The sequence below is a fragment of the Xiphophorus hellerii genome, chromosome 10 (assembly GCF_003331165.1).
Source record: "Xiphophorus hellerii strain 12219 chromosome 10, Xiphophorus_hellerii-4.1, whole genome shotgun sequence".
NCBI lineage: Eukaryota > Metazoa > Chordata > Actinopteri > Cyprinodontiformes > Poeciliidae > Xiphophorus > Xiphophorus hellerii.
The window spans coordinates 8260996-8288640 of NC_045681.1; the positions used below are offsets into that span (position 1 = coordinate 8260996).

At 40.0% G+C, this 27645-nt stretch overlaps 1 protein-coding gene across 3 annotated transcripts in view; it reads left to right on the forward strand.

Annotated features, from left to right (window-relative positions):
• LOC116727128 (zinc finger MIZ domain-containing protein 1) overlaps positions 1-27429 on the forward strand; it is a 124556-nt gene extending 97127 nt beyond the window's left edge. Inside the window, exons 1-19 of one of the 3 annotated variants that reach the window (XM_032574322.1) lie at positions 3939-4068; positions 16565-16700; positions 16839-16953; positions 17041-17258; positions 17343-17544; positions 18259-18534; positions 18609-18791; positions 18872-18949; positions 19040-19208; positions 19305-19446; positions 20063-20273; positions 20598-20703; positions 20948-21108; positions 21197-21264; positions 21364-21432; positions 21523-21767; positions 21848-22011; positions 23263-23529; positions 23683-23790. In XM_032574322.1, the coding sequence (XP_032430213.1) occupies positions 16657-16700; positions 16839-16953; positions 17041-17258; positions 17343-17544; positions 18259-18534; positions 18609-18791; positions 18872-18949; positions 19040-19208; positions 19305-19446; positions 20063-20273; positions 20598-20703; positions 20948-21108; positions 21197-21264; positions 21364-21432; positions 21523-21767; positions 21848-22011; positions 23263-23529; positions 23683-23790 (2826 nt within the window). In that variant the 5' untranslated portion in view covers positions 3939-4068; positions 16565-16656. Of the gene's footprint in view, positions 1-3938; positions 4069-16564; positions 16701-16838; positions 16954-17040; positions 17259-17342; positions 17545-18258; positions 18535-18608; positions 18792-18871; positions 18950-19039; positions 19209-19304; positions 19447-20062; positions 20274-20597; positions 20704-20947; positions 21109-21196; positions 21265-21363; positions 21433-21522; positions 21768-21847; positions 22012-23262; positions 23530-23682 lie in introns of those variants that run through there. The other 2 variants (XM_032574321.1, XM_032574320.1) reach the window with 2 other exon arrangements.
• The last annotated feature ends 216 nt before the right edge of the window (positions 27430-27645 follow it).

The window sequence follows — 27645 nt, forward strand, 5'->3', positions numbered from 1 at the left end:
GTAGCTTTGACAAATTGATTAATCATGAAATGCCTCCAATAATTTACTGAATTAATTTTTCTCTTATTGCAAGAGGGTAAAACGTCATTAAAGCCTTATTATCTCAACCAATTGATGGTATCAGCTGGCATATTTAAAGGGATTGTAGAAGTTAAGATAATGCTGGTTGCAAATCTAATCCCTTCTGATCAAAGTGGAATTGAAAAGCTCAACAATGTGTGATTCAGTGAATTGAACTGCTGATCTGTTTAATGGATACATTAAAGGGTGGGTGTCGGGAGGTGGCGTGGTGTCCGTTTGCTGCTTTTATTTTATTTTTTTTGCAGAGTTGGGGGAAGGGTGCCTGTCTGCTCATAGTGACCTCCCTGTGAATGGGATTAGCCTGCTCTATTAATCTGTGATTACTGAGACTGTCTGACTGCCGGGGCGAAGCTGTGCACGTGAGGCTGCGATGGCCTGAAAGCAGCGAGATCATTCAGCTCGACCCGGTGTGGATAAACTCATCAGTCCCTCCTGTCTGTTGTCTCTCCATCAATACAAGCCCTGTTAGATCTATTCCATCAGTGTCACACCAAACCACCTGATGGCATTCAAGAGTTTCGGGGGTGGGGTGGGGGGGAGCGTAGTTGCAATTTCTTCCGAGCAGCGCATTCCCAATCATTTGCGCCTGACTGGGTTGTTGGAATTCCTCGACTCAAAAGAGTGAAAAGAGGCGCCGACTTATAAGAGGGAGGAGCAGGCTGGAGTTTCTCAGCTCCTCGGGCCATTCATTCCCTCCATGTAACAAACGGCTGGCAAAGCAGCCATTCAGCAGATAATTAGTTCTCGCGCTGGTCAGGCTCGGTTGGTGCTACACTCGTTTTTACACATTCATGACATTCGATCTTTAAACACTGCAGGTTGTAGTTAACAGTGTCAGTCTGATTTAAAAAAAAAAACCCAAGTGTTCTTATTGTTTTGTTTCATGTTGCTGTGAATGTAGGGGTGTGCCAGGCGGAACATCAAGAGGGTGTTTTCTAATCTGTAAAAGCATTAGCAAACGGGATCCAGAGACAGTGTGGGTGTTGTGTTTGCTTGCTTGATAAAGACAATGCAGTGTGGCCATCTGTTTATTACTGCATGCAGTTAGATTCAGTGTCTTGTAATGTCTCTGGATTAAGCTTTTTCCATCTTCATCATGTTTCCTGTATCCTTCCTTCTGCGACTCTTCATCGTAAACCCAGTTTTGTGGAGTGTATGACTCATTGTGCTGTTGCCAGATTCTCCTACCTGAGCTATGTGGCTCTCCAGCTGCTCCAGAGTTTCCATGGGTGTCTTTGCTGTTTCTCTAATTAATGCTCTCACAATCTGCAAGTTTAGGTGAACAGTCACCTCTTGGTCAAGTTGCAGTTTTGCCATAGTCTTTCTGTTTTTGGATGATGAATTGAATTTGAATGTATTTACACTGAGAATAAATTCATTTGTCTGCACAGTGGCACAGTTGTTAGCACTGCTGCCTTGCAGCAAGAAGGTCCTGGGTTAGATTCCTAACCAGTGCTTTTCTGCATTAAGTTTTGAATTGGTTCTCTGCAAGCACTTCCGAAAATATGAGCCTTAGGTTAATTGGTCAGTTTGGTTTAGGGGTGGGCAGTTATTGTATCATTAGTTGCATGCAGCGTTGGTTGTATGGTTCTTTGTCTCTGTGATGTGAAGGACAGATGACATGTCCCCTTGACGCTGGCAAGAAAAGGGAGATTAGACAATGGATGATTTAATTCTGCTTTGCAATTGCATTGTCTGTCATGTAAAATTCCACCCCCAAAAAATGCAATAAGTGTTTGATTGCAAGGTGAGAAAATATTAAAATGTTAAAGGTTTTTAAAGACATTTTTTACTTTCATTCTTCAATCTATTTTTTCTGTACTTATCCAGGCTCTGGAAATATATTTCCAGACTATATAGGAAGCCCTGTATTGGAATCAAAAAGGTCCAATATGGATGTTTACCATTTTGTTATCTTTTAAACAAATCTCCAAAAGACTTTGTAATGTGTTTTTAATGGATTTGGTAAAGCAGTAATAGCTTGTCGAGGTGGTGTGATTTTATTGAATTTTTTTTCCCCCTTTGCTTACCGGAGTTTACGAGGTTAAAGTTCCTCGTACTTGGAAGTATGTGCACCTAATTCTCCGGAGCACTTTATGATCACTGAGGACTCCCAGCCAACCATGATTGATGGGCTAACTTTCAGAAGGTCTGCAGGGCTTTAAGTCACCCGCCGCACACTTAGCTGATAGTAAATACCAGGAGAGTAAATGCAGAGCAGAAAGATAAGAGCCTTGGAGTTCCTCTGATCTTCCTCTCTTGAAGTGATTTTACATCCTGGGCAGCACTGGGATACATATTTCTACAGGTGCATATCAATCAGTATCATTAAAAACTTTTAATTTCAGTAATTCTATCCAACAAATGAAACTCGTGTATATTTATTGCACGCAGAGAATATTATTTTTGCATTATTTATCATTTTTATTTCTGTAAATTTGGACCATAATGACTTAAAGCTAATGTTAAGCCACAATTCAAATTCTGAGCAATTTTTAACAAATAAAATCTATAGATTTAAAAAAACAATTAAGCAGAAATTTTATTTTTTGGTCTACAAGATTATTGAAAAAACAGCAGATGCTCACTGTGTAAGCTAACAAAGGTCACTGCTGTAGAAACACAGGATGCTGTATTAAAATATATTAATGGGAAGTCAAGTGGAAGAAAAACTGCACCATAACCACAAGCTTGAGAAGTTGATTCTTGCGATGAGGTTTTTGGTGGAGGTTCTCAAGACCTGCACCTGGGCTGGAATCAGAGCTTTATGAGCAACCACAGACAGACATGAGCTGCAACTGAACCAATCCTAAATAAAATAGTGAGAAGCATTGTGCTTGAAGGGGAAAAAGAAGAGGTGAACTGTCACTCGATGGTTCAAAGTTCTGTTGTGTACATACTGAGTGCAGTACACATCTATTCTTATTTGAGATATGATTTATTTTTTTAACCAACACACTTTCTACTCAGGTTTCCATCACTTTGCTTGGATACAGCCATCCTCCAACAGCCAGCTGCTTCAGCAATGACCTTTTGTGACTTACCCTCCTCAAGGAGGGTATCAATAACAGTCTTCTGAACAGCTGTGAATTTGGCCGTTTTTTTCCACAATTGTTTATAACATTCTGTATTTTATGCTCTTCATTATTGGTCTCATATGTGCTATTTATTATTTTAATATTCTGCAATAATGAAAACAAGTCAATGCTTGAAATACATTCTTTTGTGTGTGTCATAAATTTATGCAAAGCATGTTCCAGGCTTTGAATTGAAATACTGGAAAAAATTAATATTTTGCTGATTTCTCTGACTTATTGAGATGCAGCGATATATCTGAACAACAAACAAGTCGTGTGCAAGTTGTTTTATTTGCACACAATGATATGCCTCAGGTGGTATGCCTACCTGCAGTTTACATGTTTTATAGCTGTGTAATTATTTAACCAAAGGCTTAGTGGGTCTGGTGTTTACTCAGAGACAAATGTAGTCTAATTGGCCCCTCCTTCTCTGATACCTACCCTCAGTGCATTGAGAAGCCTCCTCCTCCTCTTCCTTTATGCCCTTTAATTACAATGACTATTTTTGATGGATTAAGTCAAGTGAGCCCATTCAAAGCCAGGTTAGCGGGTCGGAATCGCAGTTTCACCTGAACCGACACCGGTGGCGCTTTCTGCGACACCCGCGTTGCATCTCCCTGCAGCTCTAAGCTGACTGACTGAGGCTTCTTTAACTCGTCGCTCTGGACCCGGGCCAGGACACAGGCTGTCTAGCACATTAGGCACCACCCCCCACCCCCCCTTGCAAGTTTGAAATGTGAGCTGCCTGCATTTTTTTCCCTCCACTCCCCTCTCCTCCCTCCCCTCACGCTCTCTCCCTTCTGGCGAAGTGGCTGTGGCTGCCTCTGTGTGATGTGTGTATTGGGAGAGCAAGCAATGGATCACTAGACAGAAAAAGAAGATACATCAATAACAGCTGCATACATCCGAGGTGAGGAGATAAGCATTTGGTTCTCTCCCTCTCTCTGCCTGTCCTCCCCTCCCATCCCTCTCCCCCATATATCTCTGTGTCTTTAACCCCTTTCCTGCTGCCGAAGCCGGCTCCTTGATTTATTTGGTGAATGATTTGCAGTGCCGCCTGCTTTCTTCTCTGAACACAAACCTTTTCTCCTCCTTTGCTCTATGAAGTTTCCTTCTCTTTCAGCAGCTTATCCATTTTTTCCTTTCTTTTTTTAATTTTCCTCCTTGTTGTCTCTGGGGGTATTTGTTGCTCGAGTGCAGGAAGAAAAAGAAAAAGCCGGTGGCAAGTGGAGCAGGAACCCCATTAGCGGTGACTCCATCTGTGATTGGTTTTGCCTGCAAAACGGAGAGCGCGGCCATGAATAATTGATGCGTATTGTGCAGTCAGCCACTGGACACGCGGTGGAGACGGAGAGAGGAAGCCGCTGCCCTGAGACACTGAGAGGGGTGGGTGGTGGGGGGAACGAGGGAGGTGAGGGGTGGGAGAGGAGGAATGTTTTAATGGAAGAGAGAAAAGGTGGGAGGGATAAAAAAAAAGACACTGAAAGAGAGCTTTACAATAGCTGCTGGTTTCAGTAGTGCAGAGATTAAGGCTGCCCCGCATCGCTTTTGTTCTGCTGTTGCAGATTTGCGCTCAGAAGTGTTTTCCAGGCACATGAGCTCCCTTTGCTCTGTATTAGTGATGAGACGTCGCTGGAGTCGGCTGGCATTTTTGAAACATGGAAGGAGTGTCGAGGAGGATTGACTGCCACAGTCTGAGTGAGACGAGGCTGCAAAGCTGTGAGCTGTCAAAAGGAGGAGATGACAGATAACGAGTGTTGAGGGTGGAGGGGGGGGTACAGGACGATCATTGACATCAGGGAAGGTGGATGTGCTTCTGCAGCAGAAGAGTGCTTTACTTTGTACCACCCCTGGAGGGACAGAGGGAGGGTTGATTTCTGCGTTGTTGGGCGCAGGCGGGCAAATGGGGGTTGACAGCATGACGAGTGGCTTGCAGCGCCCCGCATGACGGAGGCGCAACAGCTGACTGCTGCATTTGACCCACTTACAGCTGACACAGAAGGGGTCAAAATGGCCTTGATTATCTCTGAGGGCTGCTCTGACCTACTTGAGACAGCGTTTTCCATGAGCCTCTCGGCAGTTTTGTCAAGCAGTGACAGGAGCCAAGCACACACACACCTTTCGCCAAGTGAAGGAATCCATTGGTTCAGCAGCAGTTTTCCGAACGATCTACGTTGTTCCATTTGCTTGTAATCAAAGGCAGCTCTAAACATGTGGGTGTTTAGCTTTGATTTAAATGAACTCAGTGTTTCAGCTGTTTAGCAGTGTTCTGGAAGATTGTTCCAGATATAATGCAGCTTTTTGAAATGGAAAACTAATAAACAGACACACCAAATCACCATTTACCTGCCAGTAACAATTTCCAGTTTTCTTTGCAGTCTGAACTGCAGATTTAGATTTTGAATGTGTCCAGTTTTCTTACATCTTCTGCACACAACCCTTTTTCTTCTAGAATTGCCGTGTATCCAGAAGAAAAGCATTCCCACAGTGTAATACAATCACGACAGTCTTCCACAGATTTCTTACACATTCACTGTTTTGATTGTAGGCCAAAAATGTAAATTTTGGTCTCATCTAACCAGAGCTCTGTCTCCTTCACAGTTTGTAAACAGGTCTTCTTAATGCTTTCTGCCACTCTTCCATAATGGCTAGATATAGGGAGTACATGCCTGTCAACAGATTCTCCAAGCTGAGCTTCTAGAGTTACCATGGGTCTCTTGGCTTCTGCTCTGATTAATGCAGTCCTTGCCCGGCCTTTCAGTCTAGGTGGGTGGCCATAATTTTTAGGTCTGAAGTTGTGTCATACTCTTTCCAGCTATAACTGATTAATTGGAACAAAGTTCTCTGAAATTTTCAAAGTTTTGGAGTATTGTTTTATAACTGAACTCTGCTTCGAACATCTCTATAACTTTAACAGGTCTGCCATATTTCTTGGCCTTCATGAGGCTGTTTTTTTCATTAAAGTTCTCTAACAAACCTCTCAGGCTTTCATAGAACAACTAGATTCACACTAACATTTGTATTGGTGTCTTATGAAGGCAATTTTTTTGCGCTGGATTTTATTATGGGATTTCAGAACGAAGGGATTTCAATTAAACTGCACACAACCCTTTTTAGGAATTCTTTTCATGAGAAAATCATCTATCCTTCCACTTCACTATTAAGCTCTTTTGTTGAGCTTTTAAATGAAATCCTAAACCAATTGTGTTTTTGAGTGTAAAGTAATAATGTGCAAACGTTCAAGGGTCATGCATACGTTTATAAGGTAGTGGAGTCACCAGCCCTATGTTACCCTTAGTGAGTATTAATCGTGTTTTGAAAATGAATTAACTCTGGTGGACAATCATTTGGTAGATCTGTCTGGAAAAATGTCTGTAATAAGAGATTTTGGAGAAGATTTGTCCAGCTTGTTGGCCGTTGTTGCTCTGTCAGCTTCACCTCTTCTGCTCTGCCTTGGACATTTAGTTTTTTTCCAAAGGTCAAATAGCTTTGACCTTTTTATTTTCATTTTCTCAGCGGAGAAATAGCAGTATGCGGAAATACATTGATTGCTGTTGTGATAAGTACATTTTCCAAGAAACCTTTTTGTTACTGAAATTAAAGAACATAAGCCACAAAAAGCCACGGCCTGTGACTTGCTTACAGCTTTTATGTGATAGTTCAGTTAAATAAAAAATAGAGCGATTTTGATTCCACTTATGTTGCTCACAGATCAAGTATTAAACTTTGACTGAATATGATGATCTGACTTTTATAACAGAAGTGTCCAAAATAAAGGTGAACAAGTCTGTAGTAATAACCCATGAACAAACAAGATGTTTCACATTTTTTCATTTAAGCAGGTTGTTCCAACAGTGTTATTTACCACATGACGTGTTTTGAAGTGAAGCTGTCAATAAATTAGAGGTAAGCATATTCCCCAGTTTAACAAAGCTCACTCTCTATATTCAGGGGCAGGATTTAATGGTCACACAAAAAAAGCAAGATGTTTTTTAGCACCACACTGGGACAGCAAAGAAGAAAAAAAAAACAGAGATAAAGCTTTAAAACTTCAACAAATGATTATACTGTCAATCCGTACAGTAGTTATAGCAAAGGGAGAAGTGATGTCTAGTAGAGCCAGATATGTAAAAGCATTCAAAACACCAAAACCTAGATTTACTTGATGTGATGAAAACACTTTGCTGATTTTATTTTACATGGTAACGCTAACCTTTCATTCCCACCTCTCAGTTCAGAAATTAGTTTTTTTCTGCGTCACTAGACAAGATTTATTATATTATTTTATGATAAAACCTATGGGTAATCATGTATTTGCTTAATTGTCTCAAGTTACTTGTTTCCTGAAATGTTCTTTTTAAATATTTATTTATTCATACATACACTTTTTCTCACCGTCTGAAATCAAATCTGACCAAATTTCTGTTCTTTTAGGCTAATTAGAATGACCACAATTGTTTCTACAATAATGAGTGCAAGAATATGTCAGTATTATTTGTCAGCGACTTCAAAAGCAAAAGTTTGCTTATATTTCCTTAGTATTTGGCTAATTTGGCACTGCCATCCAGAAGCTTCTTACAATACTTTGCTGGAATTCTGGCCCATTCCTCCTGATAGAACTAATGTAACTGCAAGATTTGAAAATATTTAGTATCCCAATAATCTTATCCTGGATCAACTTTGAATGTTCCACTTAGCGCTAGTGTTTATCTTGAGGGAGCTTTTTCATTCAGATCCTGAGCTGCTGCACATATGGACGTCTCTAATGAGCCTAGAGGGGTGCCAGGACCGGACCCGCTTCCCCAAGTGTCTTTTTTTTTTTCTCCCCATTTCCAAACAGGCTCTGACCTGAAGCGTGCTGTGAAAAGGTCACAGGTGAATCAGCCACCAACATATGCAGCCGTGACACTACAGGCCCTGTCCAGCACCCCTAGGTGGGCACTACTCCGGGCACATCTGCTCTCTGCCTAATTAGTATCATGGTGGACAGGGGCTTAAGGCTGGGGCTTTGTTAATGGCAGCCTGTTGCTTTGGGAAACAATCTGGCTCTTGTCAGCTGCGTCTTTGCTGGTTTGATATTCTGGTCAGAGACGTGCATGGTTAAAAACACTCTGCGTCAGTACAGGTGGCTATTTGGGAAGGTGAAGGGTTAGGGTTAGGGTTAGGGTTCATAATTGATGTGATCTTGTTTGATTTTTGATGACGACTATTCACATTTTTTGGAAATTGGTTTCATTGGTTACAATATATTTCTTAAACAGCACACTGAAATGTCAATTACACTCTCATTTAATCATTCATTTAGCATTTCTTAATGTGTTTGCACTGTAATACTATGACATTTAAAGGACCTATTTCTTATAGGTCCTTTATATTTTTCCAATTTATATATTGGAAAAATATAAAAACTGAAAAAAAGTACCAAGAATGGTACTTGGATTGGCTTCGGAGGTCAATTTTGGTGTCAACAATTTACATAATAGCTGTAATGTCGAGCTGAAAAGCAGAAATAGCAATAAAACATGCCAGCATTCATTTGTCTAATAAATTTACATTAACTTTGCCACTTTTAATAATCGGTTTGTATTGGAGGACCTTATCTAAGAACACTACTGCAACTTCTACTACAAGATGAAGCAGACTACCGGTGAACTAAGAAGTACTGGAAGCTATGTTTTTACCTCTCAAGTTAGAACATAGATCTGCAAATGACAAAATCCATCTTAACCATGTTAAAGTTTCAATTTGGATAACCAGTGCGGAATGCTTATTGATGTGTCATTTCCAATACAGCAATATTTTGCAATGATCGTGTTATTATGAAGAACACCTGACAGTTGTTTACCACCTCAACAAGGAGGACAAGTCACAAAAAGTCAGTGCTAACGTAGCTGATTGCTTGCAGGGTACTTGTGTGCAAACACATTAATGGAAAGTCGATCTAAAGAAAAAAATTGTGGTAGAAACAGATGCATGGTGTAGCTAAAGTAAATGAGCATCATCTTTCAAACAAAGAAAGATAAGGATTGTATTTCTTTCCCTTCTTTTACAAAAAGGCACGTTACTGTTTGGGAGTATTTTCTTAAGAGGGATGTGTAATGAAAGTTTTACAATCAGTGCTTTATAACCATGTTAATCTACTAAAACATCATAAAACCCTTTAAGACACCTTAATGCAATTAAGACCTGTCAAACTTGACATCCTACACACAAACCTACATTTGCCACATTTGTGCATTGTGTATTGAGATGTAAAGATGTAGGCTTGTATCCAGTCATCTTAACGAGTAAAGACATATTTGAAAGTCGGTCTGTATACGTACATCCAATAAATTCTCAGAAGGATGTAAACAGTCTTACAAATTTCAAAAGAGTCTGAACAATATGGGCTCTATTTTAAACAAACATAATTGTTGCATACATTAGGAGAGAATATGTTAGGAACCTGGTTTTCTTAGGCTAGTGTTGGCTTGTGTTTAACCATAACTAAGACATGACAGTTGCAGCAATGAGATCTGCATAATTTTGTCAAATGCTTCACAAAATCCTCCAACTGGCATTCATTTAGTACTAAATAGATTTCTTTAAAGGCTTACAGTAATAATCCTTATCTGAACCCAGTGAGCCAAGATTCTCTTTGAAGATAAACATCTTATCTTCTCTCTATTGATTTTTTTATTCAGGATTTCAGCTTTTTCACATTCACAGATCTGTATTTGCATCTCAAGCAGATTGACTGTGCTTCTTTTAAAATCTGAATGTTAGTACATTTGAATGAGTGGGAAGTTAAAGAACACTGGATTTCAATCAAATCAAATCGGTGTTTTCCTTTATTTGTCTCTGCTTTCTTTCCCTCCACTTGGCCCCATATGCTCATGGCTTCAGTAAAACCTTTCTGGTTTGCCTCCAGCAAATTCCCCTCCCCCTCCCAAGCTTCTCCTCCTCGGATGGACATGGCACGACATTGTGGCCATGTGGCCAGCAGGAGGCTGTATTTAAGTCGGGGCAGCCCTGAAATGGGCCATAAAACCTAGCCAGCAAGTCTGGCTCCCCGCAAGGCAACGGATCCTAAGCACTCATTGACAGGACTCCAGTATGTGGCTTCCAAGAGAGCCGCAGAGAAAATAATGCAAGAAACAAGACATAGATGAGGTGCAGACAGGGACAGTTGTCTGGTCTCAATAAACAGGCTGTTTTATAACTGTTTATTTCAATCCACAATGCAGCTTTTTTACACTGGTAAAACCTTTTTTTTTATTGAGACCACACGTCAACCATAAAATCCATCCATCCATCTATCAAAACAACCTCTGTTGAAATACTGTACATTCTTAATAATAGTTTGTATTTAAATTTAATTGATTTTTTTGTGCATAAAAGTATTATTTTTTTAAAAGCAGCAAACATGAATCAGGAAAAGTATGTAATTTTGTAATGAAAAATCTATTGGAATCCTGGTGCTAGTTTAATATTGTTCTACCATTATTTAACAAGTCCTGTAATTCTTTTCTGTCAAAGGCAAGGGAAGCCAAAATCCAATTGGCTCACTTTTCTTTTTCTCCCCATTTTCTGTAATGATGGACTGCCTGTCTTGTGCTGACTGGGTAGTTTAATGCTCTCTATAACAAAGTTATAGGTCAAATAGGTCAGACTATCTTCTATTGTAGTTTCTCAAAGCATTTGGCATCCTGAGGTGAATGAAGCTGCATAGTCTAAATAAGATTAAGCTACATTTTATTTGATCATTGCATTAGCAGTTGTGTAAATTTTGTGAAAACAAAGAGATGCTTGATAGCTAGCCGGTGGTATCCATGTCAGCCACTTATTATTATGATCCAGGTCACCTTGGTGATGAGTAGACTTGCAGTAGGAACTAATCATTAAAGTATGTTTTTTATTTATTATGAAGAAACTTTCATAAGTTCTCATAAGTACTCCATGTACTGCTGTAAGTAAAACAAAATCTTTGACTAAAACCAAACTTGGTTGTTTTGCACAGTTTCTGTTACCAGGGATTCTAGGGGCTCCCCACACTCACTCTTCGTTTAATTGACTTTGGCCTGCAGGAGCCTTGCGTCCATTCATCCCCTTTTTGGGCAGAGAAGAAGACGGGAGGAGGAATAGAATGTGAATAGAGGCAGCATCAAAAACTGCAGAGTGCAGCCCACTAGAGCTGCCCTTGTTAGTTTGCTCATGCTCTTTGTTCTCCTTTCAGCCCTTCTGGCTGGCTGTCTTCAAACAAGCCGTTTTGGGGTCATGATTTTTGACGAGCAGCGTACATCAAATATGGTGGTCTTCTTTATTAGAGTTAGGGTGGAAACATGTGTATAAGTAATGCTGATAATGTGATGATTGGGTGTGCACTGTGTTTTTAACGCGGACGTTTGGTGGCCAAGTCGCCATGTGGGACGATGCCAGGTGGATTGTCCAGGGTTGACAAGAGAGCAGGTGTCTATTAGATACAGAGCAACAAGGAGGGGGAGCAGGGGGGGTTGGATGAGGATCATAAGAGCTTCTGGCATCTGCCTTACCTGCTGCCTCCCCTGTAGTGCAGAGCCAGTTAATGGAGAGAAAAAGAGGAGTTAGAAAAGGAAAAGAGACAAAGAGAAGAGCGGAGAGCAGTCTTGTAAAGGAGGCAGCAAGTGTGTGTTAGACCTTTTGTAAAGGAAGCCATTCATGCCATGTTTTTAGAGCTCTCCCGTCAACTTGCTGTTGTATTCCTTATTCATTGTGGTTACGCTGATTGTAGTTTATTGTAGTCTTGTGAATACATTCTTACTTTAAAATGTGTGTGTTCTGTTTAGTTGCAGGAGAGAAAACTTCACAAGAGTTCAGTTTTGAGTTACTTTAAGTGAAAGGTGGTCAAAGTTTCAAGTAATCCTTTTTTAGATGAGCATTACTAAAATAAGAACCCTACTGCAACTGTTGCCTTATCGTCGACTTAGATTCAAGATCTGCGCAATGCAAATTTAATCATCTAAAAACATGTATACTAAAGCTTCCATGTAAAAAATAGATTCAAGACTGCAAGGAGTTGGAAGCAGATGCTGTGTGGAGAGTCATTGTTTGTACTACTGTTATCTCTTTGGAATTTCAAGGAAACTAAACTTTCATTAACTATCAAGTGAGAAATCACTCTAACCTTCTTTTATTTTGCATTATTGTCCATTTGATTAATTTGCTGAAGCTCACCTTGGATTGAGGATTTCTCTGAAGATTTTTATGTCTTATCAAAATTTTAATTTAGGTCTAAGCCAAATGAAGTAACTCTGTTCCTAAACCGTGAGTTTCCTCCATGTTTTATTTTTCTGGTTCAATACATCTTAGTCATATAAATGGTTCATTAAGAGGCCTCTTTATTCCAAGTAACATGGAAATAGAAACCACACTGAAACCTTTAGTTCCTTTCAATTAATTGATTTTTAACAAAGTTTAGCAAGTACTTTGGAAGAACTTTTTAGCATAAAGTCACTGGTTTAACTTCAAAGTAATCCCATGACAATGTAAATCTAATAAATACAAGTCCAGATTTCTCTCTTGGATCCAGAAGTATTCTGGTTGCCCCAGTCCTCCAAACACTAACAGGCAGTCACAAGTGAGTAAGCTTTGGATGCATGCAAACAGTCATGCGGCAAGCCAAAGCAAAATACTTGACAATGGTAATGTGTGTAGGGGGTGGGGGGTGTACATTATCATTGGACAGAGCATTGAACAACTGTCAGAGATGCAGTCGATGTCATTTGTCATGTCTCCCCGGGGCTTTATGACAGGGCTGGAAGCTGGAGGCCAAGCGGCTGAACCACCCATCTAGTCCCAGCAGATGTGTTTACCGCCATTCGCCATGGTTGACCATCAGGCAGCGGCAGCTGAGCACCAGAATATCAATACCGTTCAGACTCTGCCGTTCCCCCTGGGACTATCTACCAAGGAAATAGGGCTGTCCCTTTTCTCTTTACCGAAAGAAGGATAGAAAGTCTTTGCCACCAAGGAAACCAACAAAAACATGACAGAACACTAGTTTGAATCTGTTCAGATTGACATTTGGAAACCCAACACCTGAGGCGATTTTTTTTTTTTTTTTTTCCAGTTTTGGCTGCAGGAGAGAGACAGACACGTCCATTGAAGGGCCATCTGTGGGGTGGCATGGAAAAGAGAAACAGTAATCCTTTTGTGTCCATCATTCAGAGAGTTGTTTTCGTAAGAGAGATGAAGAGGGTTTGGAGTGTAAGGAATAAATGATTGTGTGTTTCTCCTCTTGTTATATGATACCTGAAGTTAATCCTCCAAGTGAATGACAGAGGTGTACATTCAAACAAACTGGTGCTTAGTTGAGGTGGTAACTGAGCTGGGATAAGACTTTTATCCAACAGTAGAGCAGAATAATTCTTCTTTAAGTGGTTGTAAAGTGTTCAATCCATTTGTAGACATTTCTTTCTTCTGCTTATTCTTGCCTGGAGCTCTCAATGTTGGTTGTGAAAATGGCCAGAAAGCCTCATGTCAGTGGCTCTGGATCAGTTCACTCTTAAGAAATAAAATTTCATCCCATTCAACTTTCATTTTATACCTGTAAATAAACCATTTCATTCCCAACTACTGTTCTCGTGGTGGTCAGAAAAACATTTAAATCTCATTTAACTAAGTGGTACTAATTAATATTTGGGCCAGCTGATTCTTAAGAAATCTAACAGATTATGGCCACTGATCAACATGCCGTCTTGCAGAATAATTCAAGTAATATAACCAATTTTTTATACAGTTGACCAGGAGTAGATTATAGAAATTAACACAATGTTCCCCTGTTAGTAACAAAACAATCCACTCTAGACATAAACCTCCCATACCAAAACAACCAAAACTGCAAAGTTGCCAAATGGCAAGATTGTCAACACCCCATGCAAACATGATAATGGAATAAATTGGGCTGCTAGTCATTGCGCCCTTTCGTCCTTCTGTATTTCTACTTTTGAACCAAACAAAAGGCAAACCAAATGACGCCCACTGCAGAATGTTTTTTTTCACTGACCATGACTTTACCATTTATCTATAGGTCATAAAATACTGAACTATAGTATAAATCAAAACTTATATTCCATGACGTAGGTACATTGATAATGTGTAGACATGAAATTATGGTTTAAATTGGCAATGGGGTCAATTGACCCCGAGCCGATAAATTCAGAAGATGTGTTTATGGTAAAAGTGCAAGTTACCTCTTGTTGGAAGTGAATAATGGGACCTAATTGAGCTGTAACATGCTGGATGATTGCCAAACTGTTGAACTGAAAAACTCTCCCCATCAGAAGGCGCTCTACTGAGAGGGAGATTGCTGTTAAAACCCTGCAGGACATTCTCACACAGACTTGTATTAATCTATAAGCCACACTTAGATCAGGTTGCATTTAATTGATGGGAAGTTGCAAGTTGCCTTTACCTGCAAGTGTGATGTGTTTGGTTTAACTGCACCTGAGCGGCCTTTTCTGTCAGCTAGAGCACAGACGTGTTAAAGTCGGATCAATTCTCCAGAGAAGCTGCACAGCCTGTCTCCTGGCACCTGCCTCACGAAGAACAGGCAAGAGGAAAAGAAGGGAGGATGAGGAGGGGGAGGAGGAGGAAAAACCCAGCTGCCTCTGTGCCTGAGCCCCGTGCTGCTTTTAAAGGAGCGGGAGGGAGAGGAGGGAGACTGCTGGCACCATCTGTACACGTCTTTTGTATTCCAGCCCTCGTCTTTACACAGAGTGAGGCTGGTGTGCTCAGTGTTCAAATGAAAGGATAGGAGGTGCCTTTTGGGGGCGGGGGTGGTTGCAGCGCACTTGTGTGTCGATGCAGAGACTCGGCGTCAGAGAACATCTTGTGCCCTATTTATTTGTGCACTGTACAGTGTCAGTAAAGCTCGTACTGTGTGTGCAAGCAGCCATGTGTGGCCACATACCTGGGTTGCCAGGTTTGTGACGGCAGTCAGCGGCTTTTGTTTGCTCAGCCCTCCTATCAACCCCATTAGCCTGGTGTCTCCTCTGTCAGTGACTCACTGAAGTCTTTTTTTATTGTGAAGGCAGGATGTGCAAGGCAGACCATGTGTGTATGTTGGCGTGTAGATGCAAGGACAGCCTGAACTCTCTGCTGTCACACTGAAGTGACTTTTTTTATTATTATTATTGCATGAACTGCAGCTAAAGTCACTCACCCATCCACCCCTCCAGGCCCTGAAGCATAAGGAGAGGTTGCTACCTTCCTCTTAGATTGAATCCACTTCCCTTTTTCGTTTCTGCTGCTTCAGACAGCAGCTTCATAAAATCAGAGGGAGTAAAGCACTCACTTTTGCTTTATGTACAAAGCAAAAGTGAGTGCTTTGTACATAAACAGTCACTGCAGAAGAAAAGCATGTGATGATCCAACAGGCTATGTTGGCTGTCAAACTGTGTGGTAGGTGGGTAAGTGTGGTAGACAAAACAGAGTCAGGGTGAACTCTAGTGGCCATGAGGAATAATTACAGCCATGATTTATGTTATTTCCCTCTATAAATTAGGTCTGCAGTTATGTTTTTTTTTACTGTTGGAGAGATTTGGCTTAAAAAGTATTAAGGATGTAAATAGAAGTTTGTAGAATATATTTTTCTTGCTAATTGTGATAAGACATTTGGTGAGCAGAGTCTTACGATTTATAGCAAAATATCCACATCCTTTGAGCTGTTTCACATCTAATATTATAACCACAAATGTCTGTGAATTTTATTTGGCTTTTAAGTGACAGAATAACACAAAGTTGGGAAAATGATACAAAGATATTTTTTTTTCTACAAATAAAAGTCTCATAAGTTTGATGTGCATTTTGTATCCCACTCTCTTATCTGTAATCACATCATTTGTAATTATTTACTGAATTAACTTTATTTTATATTTGGCAAATGTCTAATTTTCCAACATATATGTTAAAATATTGTTTTGTGTTTTAACACAAATTTTAGATTTTTGTAAATTTGTAAATAGTTAAATAGTGTCATAGTTTAGGATCTTGTTTGATACGTTTTTAGGCAGTTGATGGTCAGCTATATTTGCCCAGTGTTGTAGTTTCTTTCTCTCATAAAGCTATGATCCATCATTGAATTTCATTGGTGTTGAGCTTCTCATTGAGGTAAATAACATTCTAATAGTTTAAACACTAACGAACTGCTTATTAGAAACTTAATTTCAGTTTACGCAGGAGTTACTCAGACTGATATGTCTGATATCTAATTTTGTTTTTAGCTCTTTGTCGCTGTTTTTTTGTTGTTGTTGTTTTTTTTCCCACCCTGTCCTACATATTCTGTCCTTCTGTAAGGAACCTGACTGGAAGGAGTGTTTCCCATAGTAGAAAATACTATCATGTGTTGACCAGTGCTGTCAAATTCTCTTCTTCTGCTCTCTCTCTAGCTCTGTTGTCTTCGTGGTGTGAGGAACTGGGACGGCTTCTCCTCCTCCGTCACCAGAAGAACAGGCAGAACGAACCTCCGGGAAAAGTGCCCATGCAGCCCCCAATGAGCTCCATGAAACCAGGCCTCTCGCATGGGTTGGTGTCACTTTGCTGTTGCCATTAACACATTATATGCATTAATGTTGTGTCAGCTGACAGACCATGCTAGTCGAGAAATTTCTACTAGCCATATGGATTCAACATAAGTGATGTGTTTGTGTTGCCCCTCTGCAGAGATGGTTCTTTCCCCTACGACTCAGTTCCCTGGCAGCAAAACACCAATCAGCCTCCGGGTTCGGTGTCTGTGGTGACCACCGTCTGGGGCGTGACCAACACGTCACAGAGCCAGGTAATATTCTTTCCCTGCAAGAAGTACTGTTTGAGTTGGATCTCATCTCATGTTATCAAAACCTGAGTTTATGTCGTTTTCCAACAGGTGTTAGGGAATCCCATGGCCAACAACAATAATCCCATGAATCCTGGGGGTAATCCTTTGACCTCAGGGATGTCTGGTAGCAATCCGGGTATGAACTCTCCTCAGTTCACTGGTCCACAGCAGCAGTTCCCCAACAAAGGCAACTCAAACCAAGGCTACATTCAGCAGGGGATGTATGGACGACCCAACTACCCTGGAGGTGGAGGTTACGGTGGCAAGTAAGTGAACTCTGGACTTTTTACATTGTATTATTTAGAAAATGGAGCTTGTAGTAACTTTTATTGTGTTGTTCCTTGGCAAAGTTACCCAGGAGGACCAAATGCTGGACCTGGTGGGATAGGCATCCCTCCGAACTCTCGTAATCCGTCGGATTTTACCCAACCTGCTGCTGCTGCTGCAGCCGCCGCTGTTGCCGCAGCAGCTGCAACCGCAACTGCCACCGCCACAGCAACTGTAGCGGCCCTGCAGGAGACTCAGAACAAGGACATGAACCAGTACGGACCGGTAAGAGAAAGTTTGCTTCTTGGAGCAAGAATAAAACTCTTCAATTCACATTCAAATCAGTTGTCTTTTTAATCTTAATTATCTATGCATTTAAGTACATTTCTTTCATTACTGACTGTCCCAACACCTGGGTGAAGTGGATATAGGCACATTACTGAACATCTACAGTTAAGGGTGGATAATTCTATAACAAAATAAAAAACTCATACAATAAAAATAATTAGTGTTTTGTCCATACTTTTATCGAACTTACATGGTTGTATATTTCAAGAAGTAATAATTTAATTAGCCTATGTTCTATTAAGAAGTTTATAGGTTTCAGAAAATAAGCTGCAAGTTCAATCAAACCATCTTCTAAGTTATTAAGCATCTTCCAATACCGGTGTAGCCTGGTAGTTTGTAAATTTAATGAAAATAACCTGGATGTTTCATTAAAAGGAATGAAAATTAGACTTTAAGTCCTGGAAAATACCTCGTAGGTTCCAGAAGGCGCCCTGTAAGGTCAGTGCTAGTGGATTAAAAGATGTGGAGGGAGTTCCAGAAAGTAATTTGTAAGTTCAGTGAAAGTAGCCTATAAGTTCTGGGAAAGTACAGGCAGTGTTATTCTGTGTCTTTTCTCTTGCTTGTCAGATAGTTTTGTCTTTTACAATGTATTTTTAAAAACAAACATTTACTACATCAGAGATGGTGGATTGAACCCATTTTGTTTTCCAGATGAGTTCCTCTTTCCAGATGGGACCAAACCAGGCATACAACAACCAGTTCATTAATCAGTCAGGACCCCGTGGTCCTCCATCTTTACCTGGAAACCTGGGTGCAGGCATGAATGCATCGAACATGAGTGGGCCTCCAATGGGAATGAACCAGCCCAGGGCCCAAGGCATGGGGCCATTTGGGGCCCATGGCCAAAGGATGCCCCAGCATGGCTATGCTGGACCCCGACCTCAAGGCATGGGTATGCAGAGCATGAAAAGACCATACCCAGGAGAGGTGAGTGGTCTATTCAACACCCGCTGTGATATTTATCTGCATTTTGTGTGCTGAGTATTAGTTTTCATCCTCAGCCAAACTATGGTGGGCAACAGTATGGACCAAACAACCAGTTCCCCAACCAGCAGGGGCAATATCCCACCCCCAATGGCTCGAGACCACTGCCGTCCCCCAGCTACCCTGGGCAGAGGATGCCAGGACAGCAGCTGCAAGGCCAATACCCTCCACATGGCGGTCCCATGGGCCAGTACTATAAGGTGCTTTTTGCTAAAAATGTGATGATTAATAGACCAAAACATAAAATGTTGTGTTATTAATCTGATTAATCTAATTGCAGCAAGAGCCACCATTCAATGGCCAAACAAATAACTTCTCTGGGAGTGGATACCAATATAACCAGGCTAATATGAATGGGGTAAGTGAGCTTTTATTCCACTGACTAATTTTATTACTTGGCCCATCTTCCAATGAATATCTAACTTAAGTTCAACTGTTTTCTGCTTAGCCTCCTAGACCGGTGGGCAACTACCCACACTCACCAGTGCCGGGTAACCCCACCCCACCAATGACTCCGGGCAGTAACATCCCTCCATACCTGTCGCCAAACCAAGATGTGAAGCCACCTTTCCCTCCAGACATCAAACCAAATATCACTGCCCTTCCTCCACCTCCAGGTCAGTTACTGAAAAATCTGAAATGAGGGAAATAAAGAATGTCCCAAAAATTTTTTTACAGCCTGAATGCTCTTGTCTCCTTGTCCTCGATTTCAGCCAGCCACAATGAGGAACTACGACTGACGTTTCCTGTGCGGGACGGGGTTGTGTTAGAGCCCTTCAGGCTGGAACACAACCTGGCTGTGAGCAACCATGTCTTCCACTTACGGCCCTCTGTGCACCAAACGCTGATGTGGAGGTAAAACTCCATGGAACTTTAAATCTTCATGATTTCTCTCTGTATCTTGGAGTTGCCAAATCACAAGATAATTTTAACTTTTGCCCATTAGCATTTTACTGGCTAAATCCAAATGTATTCACAAACTAAGAAAGGGACATTTTACTACCTGTTTGGCTTTCAGACAACTATAAATTCAGGTTGAAATCCACCCATAGTCCTTAAACAGGGTCTACAATGCCAAACAAATCACTACAACTGCCATTTTAAGGATTTTTTGCAACAAACCAAAGGTCTTGGAGTTCAGAAACCTTGCTTCAACTAACTGAGCTTTAGTCTGGGACACACTACTCTTTACTTTATAGATTTTGAAATAGAGCTGATGTTAGCTATTAGACGCCATAAAAGCAGTGAAATGGCCCAATAACACACTCTAAAACATTGTAGCTTATTTTAGCATTGTGTGGTTTCATTATTGTGGAAACCTATAAATAATAACATATTTCCATTCTGGTAGGTTCCAGGTTAATACTTCGCACTCAAATGCCCAGCATGTTACAAAAATGTAGGAAAAAGTTTAAGAAACTTGAGTTCAGGAAGCATAGAATTTTGTCTCTTAAATTGTGTTTGTTTGCAGGTCAGACCTGGAGCTGCAGTTTAAATGTTACCACCATGAAGACCGTCAGATGAACACTAACTGGCCGGCATCGGTCCAAGTTAGCGTCAATGCCACACCGCTCACAATAGAGCGTGGCGACAACAAAACATCGCACAAACCGTTGCACTTGAAACATGTGTGCCAGCCGGGAAGGAACACGATCCAGATCACAGTGACCGCCTGCTGCTGTGTGAGTAAACTGAAGTCCAGAATGAGCAGGAAAAGAAATCTAATATAACATTTTCTGATAATAAAAAAATCAATTATATTTTATATTAGATTTGATCATTTTTATGAGTGTTTATCTCCATAATTCATGAAACTGCTTAACTGCAAGGAAAATAAAACTGCTGTGCATGAAATGGTTTGTTTATGGCTAAGAAATGTAAGTACATAGGAACAAAGTGGCAATGTGTTGTAATGAGAGAGGAGCATGAATTGACCTGGAGGCATTCATAACTTGTGTACCTGAGAAGGATGTTGGTGATAGTTACCACAACGTTTCCTCCCACAGTCGCACCTGTTCGTGCTGCAGCTGGTGCACAGGCCGTCAGTCCGCTCCGTCCTGCAGGGTCTCCTAAAGAAGAGACTGCTGCCCGCAGAGCACTGCATCACCAAAGGTATAATCCACTCTCCCATAAGCTGCACCACAATGTCCTAATTCATGATTTCTCTCTGTATCTTGGAGTTGCCAAATCTCAAGTTAATTTTAACTTTTGCCCATCAGTATTTTACTGTCTAAATCCAAATTTAGTCACAAACTAAGAAAGGGACATTTTACTACCTGTTTGGTTTTCAGACAGGCAAAAAGTATAAGTAGACTTTTTGCTTTAAACATTTTTCCTCCTTCTTTTCTCTCTAAAGTCAAGAGGAACTTCAGCAGCGTGGCAGCGTCAACAGGGAATGCCACGCTCAACGGCGAAGATGGAGTTGAGCAAACAGCCATCAAGGTTTCTCTCAAATGTCCGATCACTTTCCGACGAATACAACTTCCAGCAAGGGGGCATGACTGCAAACATGTTCAGGTGAGATGGACGTTGTGAAAAATATCATAAGCAAAACAGAAATTTTTAAAGTATCTGATTAAAGACATGATTGTTTCCTTTGTTCCAGTGTTTTGATTTGGAATCATATCTACAACTGAACTGTGAGCGGGGAACGTGGCGATGTCCAGTATGCAAGTACGTTTTCTCTCTTTAGGTCCACAGTTGATTTATTGTCCACTTAATTGTCTCTGCATTCAGATGGAAGACCTCTTAATTACTCTTATCTCTCCATAGTAAAACAGCGTTGTTAGAAGGACTGGAAGTCGACCAGTATATGTGGGGAATACTGAATGCCATTCAAAAGTATGCAGATTTAAAGACATTTTACTGCACAAATGAGCTTTTCCCACTTTTTAATTCCCTAACCATTTGACTCCAACTGTTTTCCATCAGCTCTGAGTTTGAGGAAGTCACAATTGACCCAACGTGTAGCTGGCGACCTGTGGCGATCAAATCTGACATCCACATTAAGGAGGATCCAGATGGACCACTGGCGAAGAGGTTTAAGACGATGAGTCCAAGTCAAATGACCATGCCCAACGTGATGGATATGATCGCTCAACTCGGCCCTGGACCTTCACCGTACCACTCGATGCCCTCGGGGCAAGGTGTCAACAGTAGCGAATATGGCAGCCAAGGTAGTAGGTCTTATGCAGCTCTAGTGTGCAAAGATCATCCAAACCTATATGTGTGTTTACATTTGTTATTCTGTTTTCAGGCAGCAATTACCAAGGACACGGGAACTTTGACTTCCCCCACGGCGCTCCAGGTGGTACGTCAATGAATGACTTCATGCACGGTCCTCAGCTGTCTCACCCACCTGACATTCCGAATAGCCTGATGACACAAGACAAACCCTTGTCCCACAACATGCCTGACACAGTGAGTCCTCCAGCCGTTGTTCTTCTATTGAAAGTCCTGAATTTTCTATTTCACTTTTATTTGCATGTTCTTAATTAAGATGTCAAAATGACGTGTATTATCCATCCATCCATTTTCTTTACACCCTTGTCTCTAGTGGGCTCAGAAGAGGTGCTGGTTGATGTGTACTAATTTAATTTCAGATTTGTGTACCAGGCCCTTCTTTTTAAGTAAATTTAGCACAAACTTTGCAGTCAATGAAAAATAACCAGTTGTTTATCTCTGTGTTTGCTTGTACAACATGTAACTAAGATTTTCTGTACAAAGCAAGATTTTACAACTAGCTTCCTGCCCATGATGGAGCAACACAGATGGGGTCACAGGGAAAAAAGAAAATAAAAGACATCTTTCAGATGCACATCAAAGATGAGGGTGATGGCATTGAGGCTTTCAGCCTCATAAACCTGGTGCTATCACAGAAAATAAATAATAGAAATATTGAGAAAAAACTGGGTCGGTAGAGTTTGAGTGCATAATATTTTCCATTGATTATTAGTGATTTTGATACTATTGAACATGCAATTTTTTAGTAAATTATATTATTTTTTTCCAAAATGGATACTCCTATTACATATTTCATTATCTTTCTAAAGATGCCAGTCCCAGTTCAGACAAATGTTGTTTTTTTTATTTAAATCTCTCACATTTGTGAATAATTTTGAACTCAACTATTACTAAATTAATTTGTATGGAATTGTAATTGAACTTACAAAAAACTGTTATTTGTATGTTCAGTGCTGAACAGAGTGCCGTTTTCTGTGTGCTTTTGCGATCTGCTATTAAGTGTGCTCACAATATTTCAGACTTTAAGTCAATTCTTACCCTATCTAAGTTAATTTACTGTAATATACTTTAACAGTGGGAGAAGTTTTTCAGTTTGTGAAATGTCATAATTTACAATTTGAAAATCACAGACTGTAAAGCACACCCCAAGGTTAACTTATTTTTTATTCTTAATAATCTAGAAAATATATTTATTTTAGTGCTGAGATACTGAAAGGCTAATAAGAGATTGATCTGCTGGAAAGCAGGATTTTCACATTACAATGAGAATTATAAGTCTGTTCCTTGCTTTGTATTTTTTGTAATATTGGATGAAAGTGGATTGCTTTCATTTAAAACAATGATTAAGCTAGTCTAGCAATACTCCAAAATTACCTAACTAGCATCTTGAAAGTCATATTCGTCACATCCCTCTCTGAATCTCTACAGATACCTCATTCTGCCGGGCCTGAGCAGACGCACGGGCCACTGCAGCAGAGCTTACATTCATCTCCGCACCCCGGGAGCCAATCAGGGCAGCAGCTACACCACAGCGGCCCCCCTCAGCCCTCACGGCAAGCACCGCTGCCTCAGCAGCAGCAAGCACAGCAGCAACAGCCCACCGCCAACAACCATCCCCACACCGACCTGGCCTTCAATCCCTCCAGCAGTTTGGACAGCCAAGCAGGGTCGGACATGCCCGAGCCTTCGTTAGATGTGAGTTCTGGAAAACCCGCAGATACAGCACATTCCCCTTGAGCTTTTACACATTTGGTTGCATTATAAAAACTAAAAGTTAATTCATTTTATTGGGAGGTTGTGAGAAGTTTCTTCAGCTAATTCTTGCAAATCTCCTTTTCTGTTTTGCAGCTTCTCCCTGAGCTCGCTAACCCAGACGAACTTTTGTCTTATCTGGATCCCCCAGACCTCCCCAGCAATAGCAACGATGACCTTCTGTCGCTCTTTGAAAACAACTGAGAGGCTTTCAGACACCCACACACATAAACTTTTACCGATCGCCTGAAGCTTCCCTGAGAAACCGTGGCACTCAGTACTTGATCAACACAAAGATGCACTCCCTTTCTCTTCTTCCTCTTGTACAATTTACATTCGCCAGCGCAGATTGACTGCAAAGAATCTCAAAGAAACTCAAAAGACACGGCAGGATTTGGTGGAGCTGCCACGCCCTCCACGTCCTGTGGTGACACCCTTGACTGTGCAGCTATAGTTGATTTTATTTTTACACCACACACATGTACGTGTGCTCACTAGTAACATGTTGTAGCATTTTTAAAATACTTTTCTTTGTTTTCTTTTGAAGCTAAAAAAAAAAAAGAACTCATTGTATAAAGCAGAAAAAATAACTGAAAAAAAAACTGTGCTCTCTGGCCAGTGTGTGTTATGTTTTGTAGTCTGAGAGGCCACAACTTCCTGGTGTCACTGCTCCATTCCCTGACTGGTCTGGTTAGTCGCACTGTTTTGTCCATTACCTAAAAGCACAAGAAATTTTAGCACTGCAAAAAACGAAACAAAACAACAACAAAAAACATCCTTACAATAAGGAATGAGATCAGTTTTCTATACATTTGCTGCCAGCGTTTTAAAAAGATTTTTGAATTTTTGAAAGAGATTGGCTTCCATTTTGTCTACAATTGTGCTGTGTATTTATTTCAGTCTGTGAAGTCTGACTGAGGTAGGGAGCATTTGAAGCCTACAATAACAGAAAGTATGTACTTGATGCCTGGTCATGATGCCTCTTTTACAAATGACTGATTTGTTTCTTAAAAGAAAAACAATAGATAAAAAGAAAGATTGAAGTTCCTGCCATGTTATCTGCTTCCATCTGCTCTGCATGAGCCTTATTTTCTGTATTTTCGTATCATTTCACCTCTCCTTAAATAATGTGCTGTTGAGGTAGTCTTCAAAGTGCATGTGTGCCAAGCCCTTTGTCAAATAGTGTTTTTTCTCTTTGTCAAATTTGTTTTGATTTTATTTAACACTAACATTGAAGGTATCAGTGGTACATCTGTCATGTATCTGCTGGTTGTTCTTTATTTTTATTTTCCTTTGCTGCTGCATAATTACGCTGTCCATCGTTATTTTTGAGAAACTGCTCACCAAAGCTAGAGGGATGAGAATGAGAATGTTTGTGTTTGCTCGGTCCTGTGTAAGGCTGCGTGTGCATGGGTGCGTCTCGATAAGTTAGAATATCATTTGGATGTATTTCAGTAATTCATTTCAAAATGTGATTTATTCTATAGTTTCATTACATACAGGGTACTTTAGGCATTTATTTTTCATGTTTTTGAATGATGAAAATCCCAAATTAGATTTCACAGACATGGAATAAAGACATGTGGTGACTACAAAGGTCACATTCCCAGCAGAAGTCATGATGGCAGGTCCAACTCATTTCAAAGAGTCTTAGCTTGGCTTTTTTTCCAAATGGTTTTTATGCTGTCTTTTAATTTTGGCCTCATTTATAAACTATGACTTGATGTTTGTTGGCATGTAATCTTTGTTCTGTATCTTTATAGAAGCTTTACATCTATGCAGTTTTCTTGTGTTACAAGCATTAATTTTAAATATATTAATGGAAAGTTTTGTGGAAGGATAAAGTCTGGTGGGAGAAAAATTAATCGTATAATAAATTATTTTATTTTTTAAGTTGAATTACTAAAATACAACAACTTCCTAAAATAATATAATGTATAGAGACGCACATGTATGTTTGTAAGACTGTGTGTGTGTGTATGCGTGTGTGTTTGTGCACAGGTGATGGCGAGACAAGCAATGGTTTCTTCCATCACTGCTGTGATTTTCAAAGCAGTATTGGTGTAAACCTTTTTCGTTGTTGTTTTTTGATGTCATGTTGTTCGAGAAGAGTTGCTTTTCAGTATGCAAATGTATTATTTTTTAAGAAATGCTATTGTACTGTAAATATCATTATGTATATTTTTGTATCATCTTGATAATGTTTGTCGTCGTCCGACCTAACCGCACACGCTCCCCATCAGAGCACCAAACTTCTTCAGCAGTTTTAAACATCTCATAAGCTACACCCTAATGCACGTCGTTCTCGTTTTCCGCCTTTGTGCTCACCTTCCCTGTGTCAGCTCAAGGTTGTTCTGCTCCATTTTTTTCCATGTTCTCAGATGTCAAACTCACACTGAAGCAATACTTTCTTTTCACACTTTGATCCTAACTGATCTCCGCTTCCTGCTAATGAATTTTAGGTTAACATTTGTTCAATGATAGTGATTTTAAAACAAAAGAGATGTGATATCAGCTGGCATTCAGTGTAATTATTGATCTATGTGAATATCATGTTCCTAAATGTCAATACATGGTGGTATTTTAAAGATATATCACAACCATATTTTAAAGAAATTCATGATATTGTTTATATTTTTGTTATAGAAAAATGTGGCTTTTAAAAAAAAAAAAGCATGAGACCATTTACATTTGTATCCCCCTTTTGTTTGTTTTTTGTTTCTCTTTCGTAAATTATTTTGTACTGGTTTTATTATTAATCTGTAAGGCTAGAAATCCAATTTCTTTCAGCTTGATTTGAATTTAACTTTTTTTTAAATTCTATCCGTTTCAGCTCTGAGAGCATTGACATGTTTCATATCCAAACAATAATGAGACACAAAATTATTATTATTTTTTTCTTAATGTATGAATCAATCCGATAAATATTTGTCGTCACCTCATAATTTCTTCTTACTTTCAAGTGAGTCAATTCAGCATTGTAGGCAGCAGGCCAAGTGTGCAGTTCCGCAATCACATTAAAGGGCCATTTCTTTTGGGGGATGTTGTTAAGAAAAGATATAAAAAGGAAAATATAAATAAGAAGGAAAAAAAACAGAGCGGAAAGGGGCACGTTCACAAATCTGGCCTTGAAAGGATGCAGAGGGCAAGGCTTGTTAAATGTCCCAAGGATGTCTGTATATATGTAAATTAACATAGAGACAAGTGAACAGAAATGTATTCATTTTCCTTTGGGAATGTGCATTGTTTCTTCTGAATAATATTAATAATGATAATAATAATAAAAAAAGCTTGCAACACCTCTACTGGAAGTGGCTGACTATGGAAAATCAAACATGTTAGTTTGTGTCTGTGGGTTAACTCGGCATTTTGCCCCCCTTACTTTGTAATATACTTTCACCCTTTTCTGTTTGGGGGAACTGGAACAGCTAGGTTCTAAATATACTATTTAGCCTAAGTGTTCTAGTTTCACAGGCATACGCTGAGGTGCTAAAGCTAAAAAAAACAGCCAGAATAAGGTTACAAACACAAACAGAAAAGCCACTCAGCAGTGCAGAATAATGGTGATGAAAAGAATGGGTCCTGAAGATTGTACCCAAAATCCATAATTTATATATAAAAAAAAATTTGATATCATAAAGATTTGGAAAATGACAACAATCTAAGGTGATTCATGCAATGTGGCCATTGTCTCTATGTTTGTACATTGTATGTACAATCATTTCATACTCCAAACTGGTCAGAAAATAAAGGAACTAATTGTGATTTTTAGTCTTGCAGAACTGTATGTAGTTAGATGATGTGACAGCCTAATATTTATCTAATAAATATGTATTCAAATGATTCCCGCATGCCACTGTGTCTTGTCTTTGCTTCCTTCACAACAGCCAGTTCATAAACAAAATGTGAATTATAAGCATCAAATTTGAAGCAGCACTTTAAAATAAAATTTATTTAAATCCATATCAAGATCAATCTCCAGGCTGCCATAGCCCTTTTCAACATCCCCGCTCTTCCTCCAGATGCTGAAACTCACACCTCCATTCATTGTGCACATTA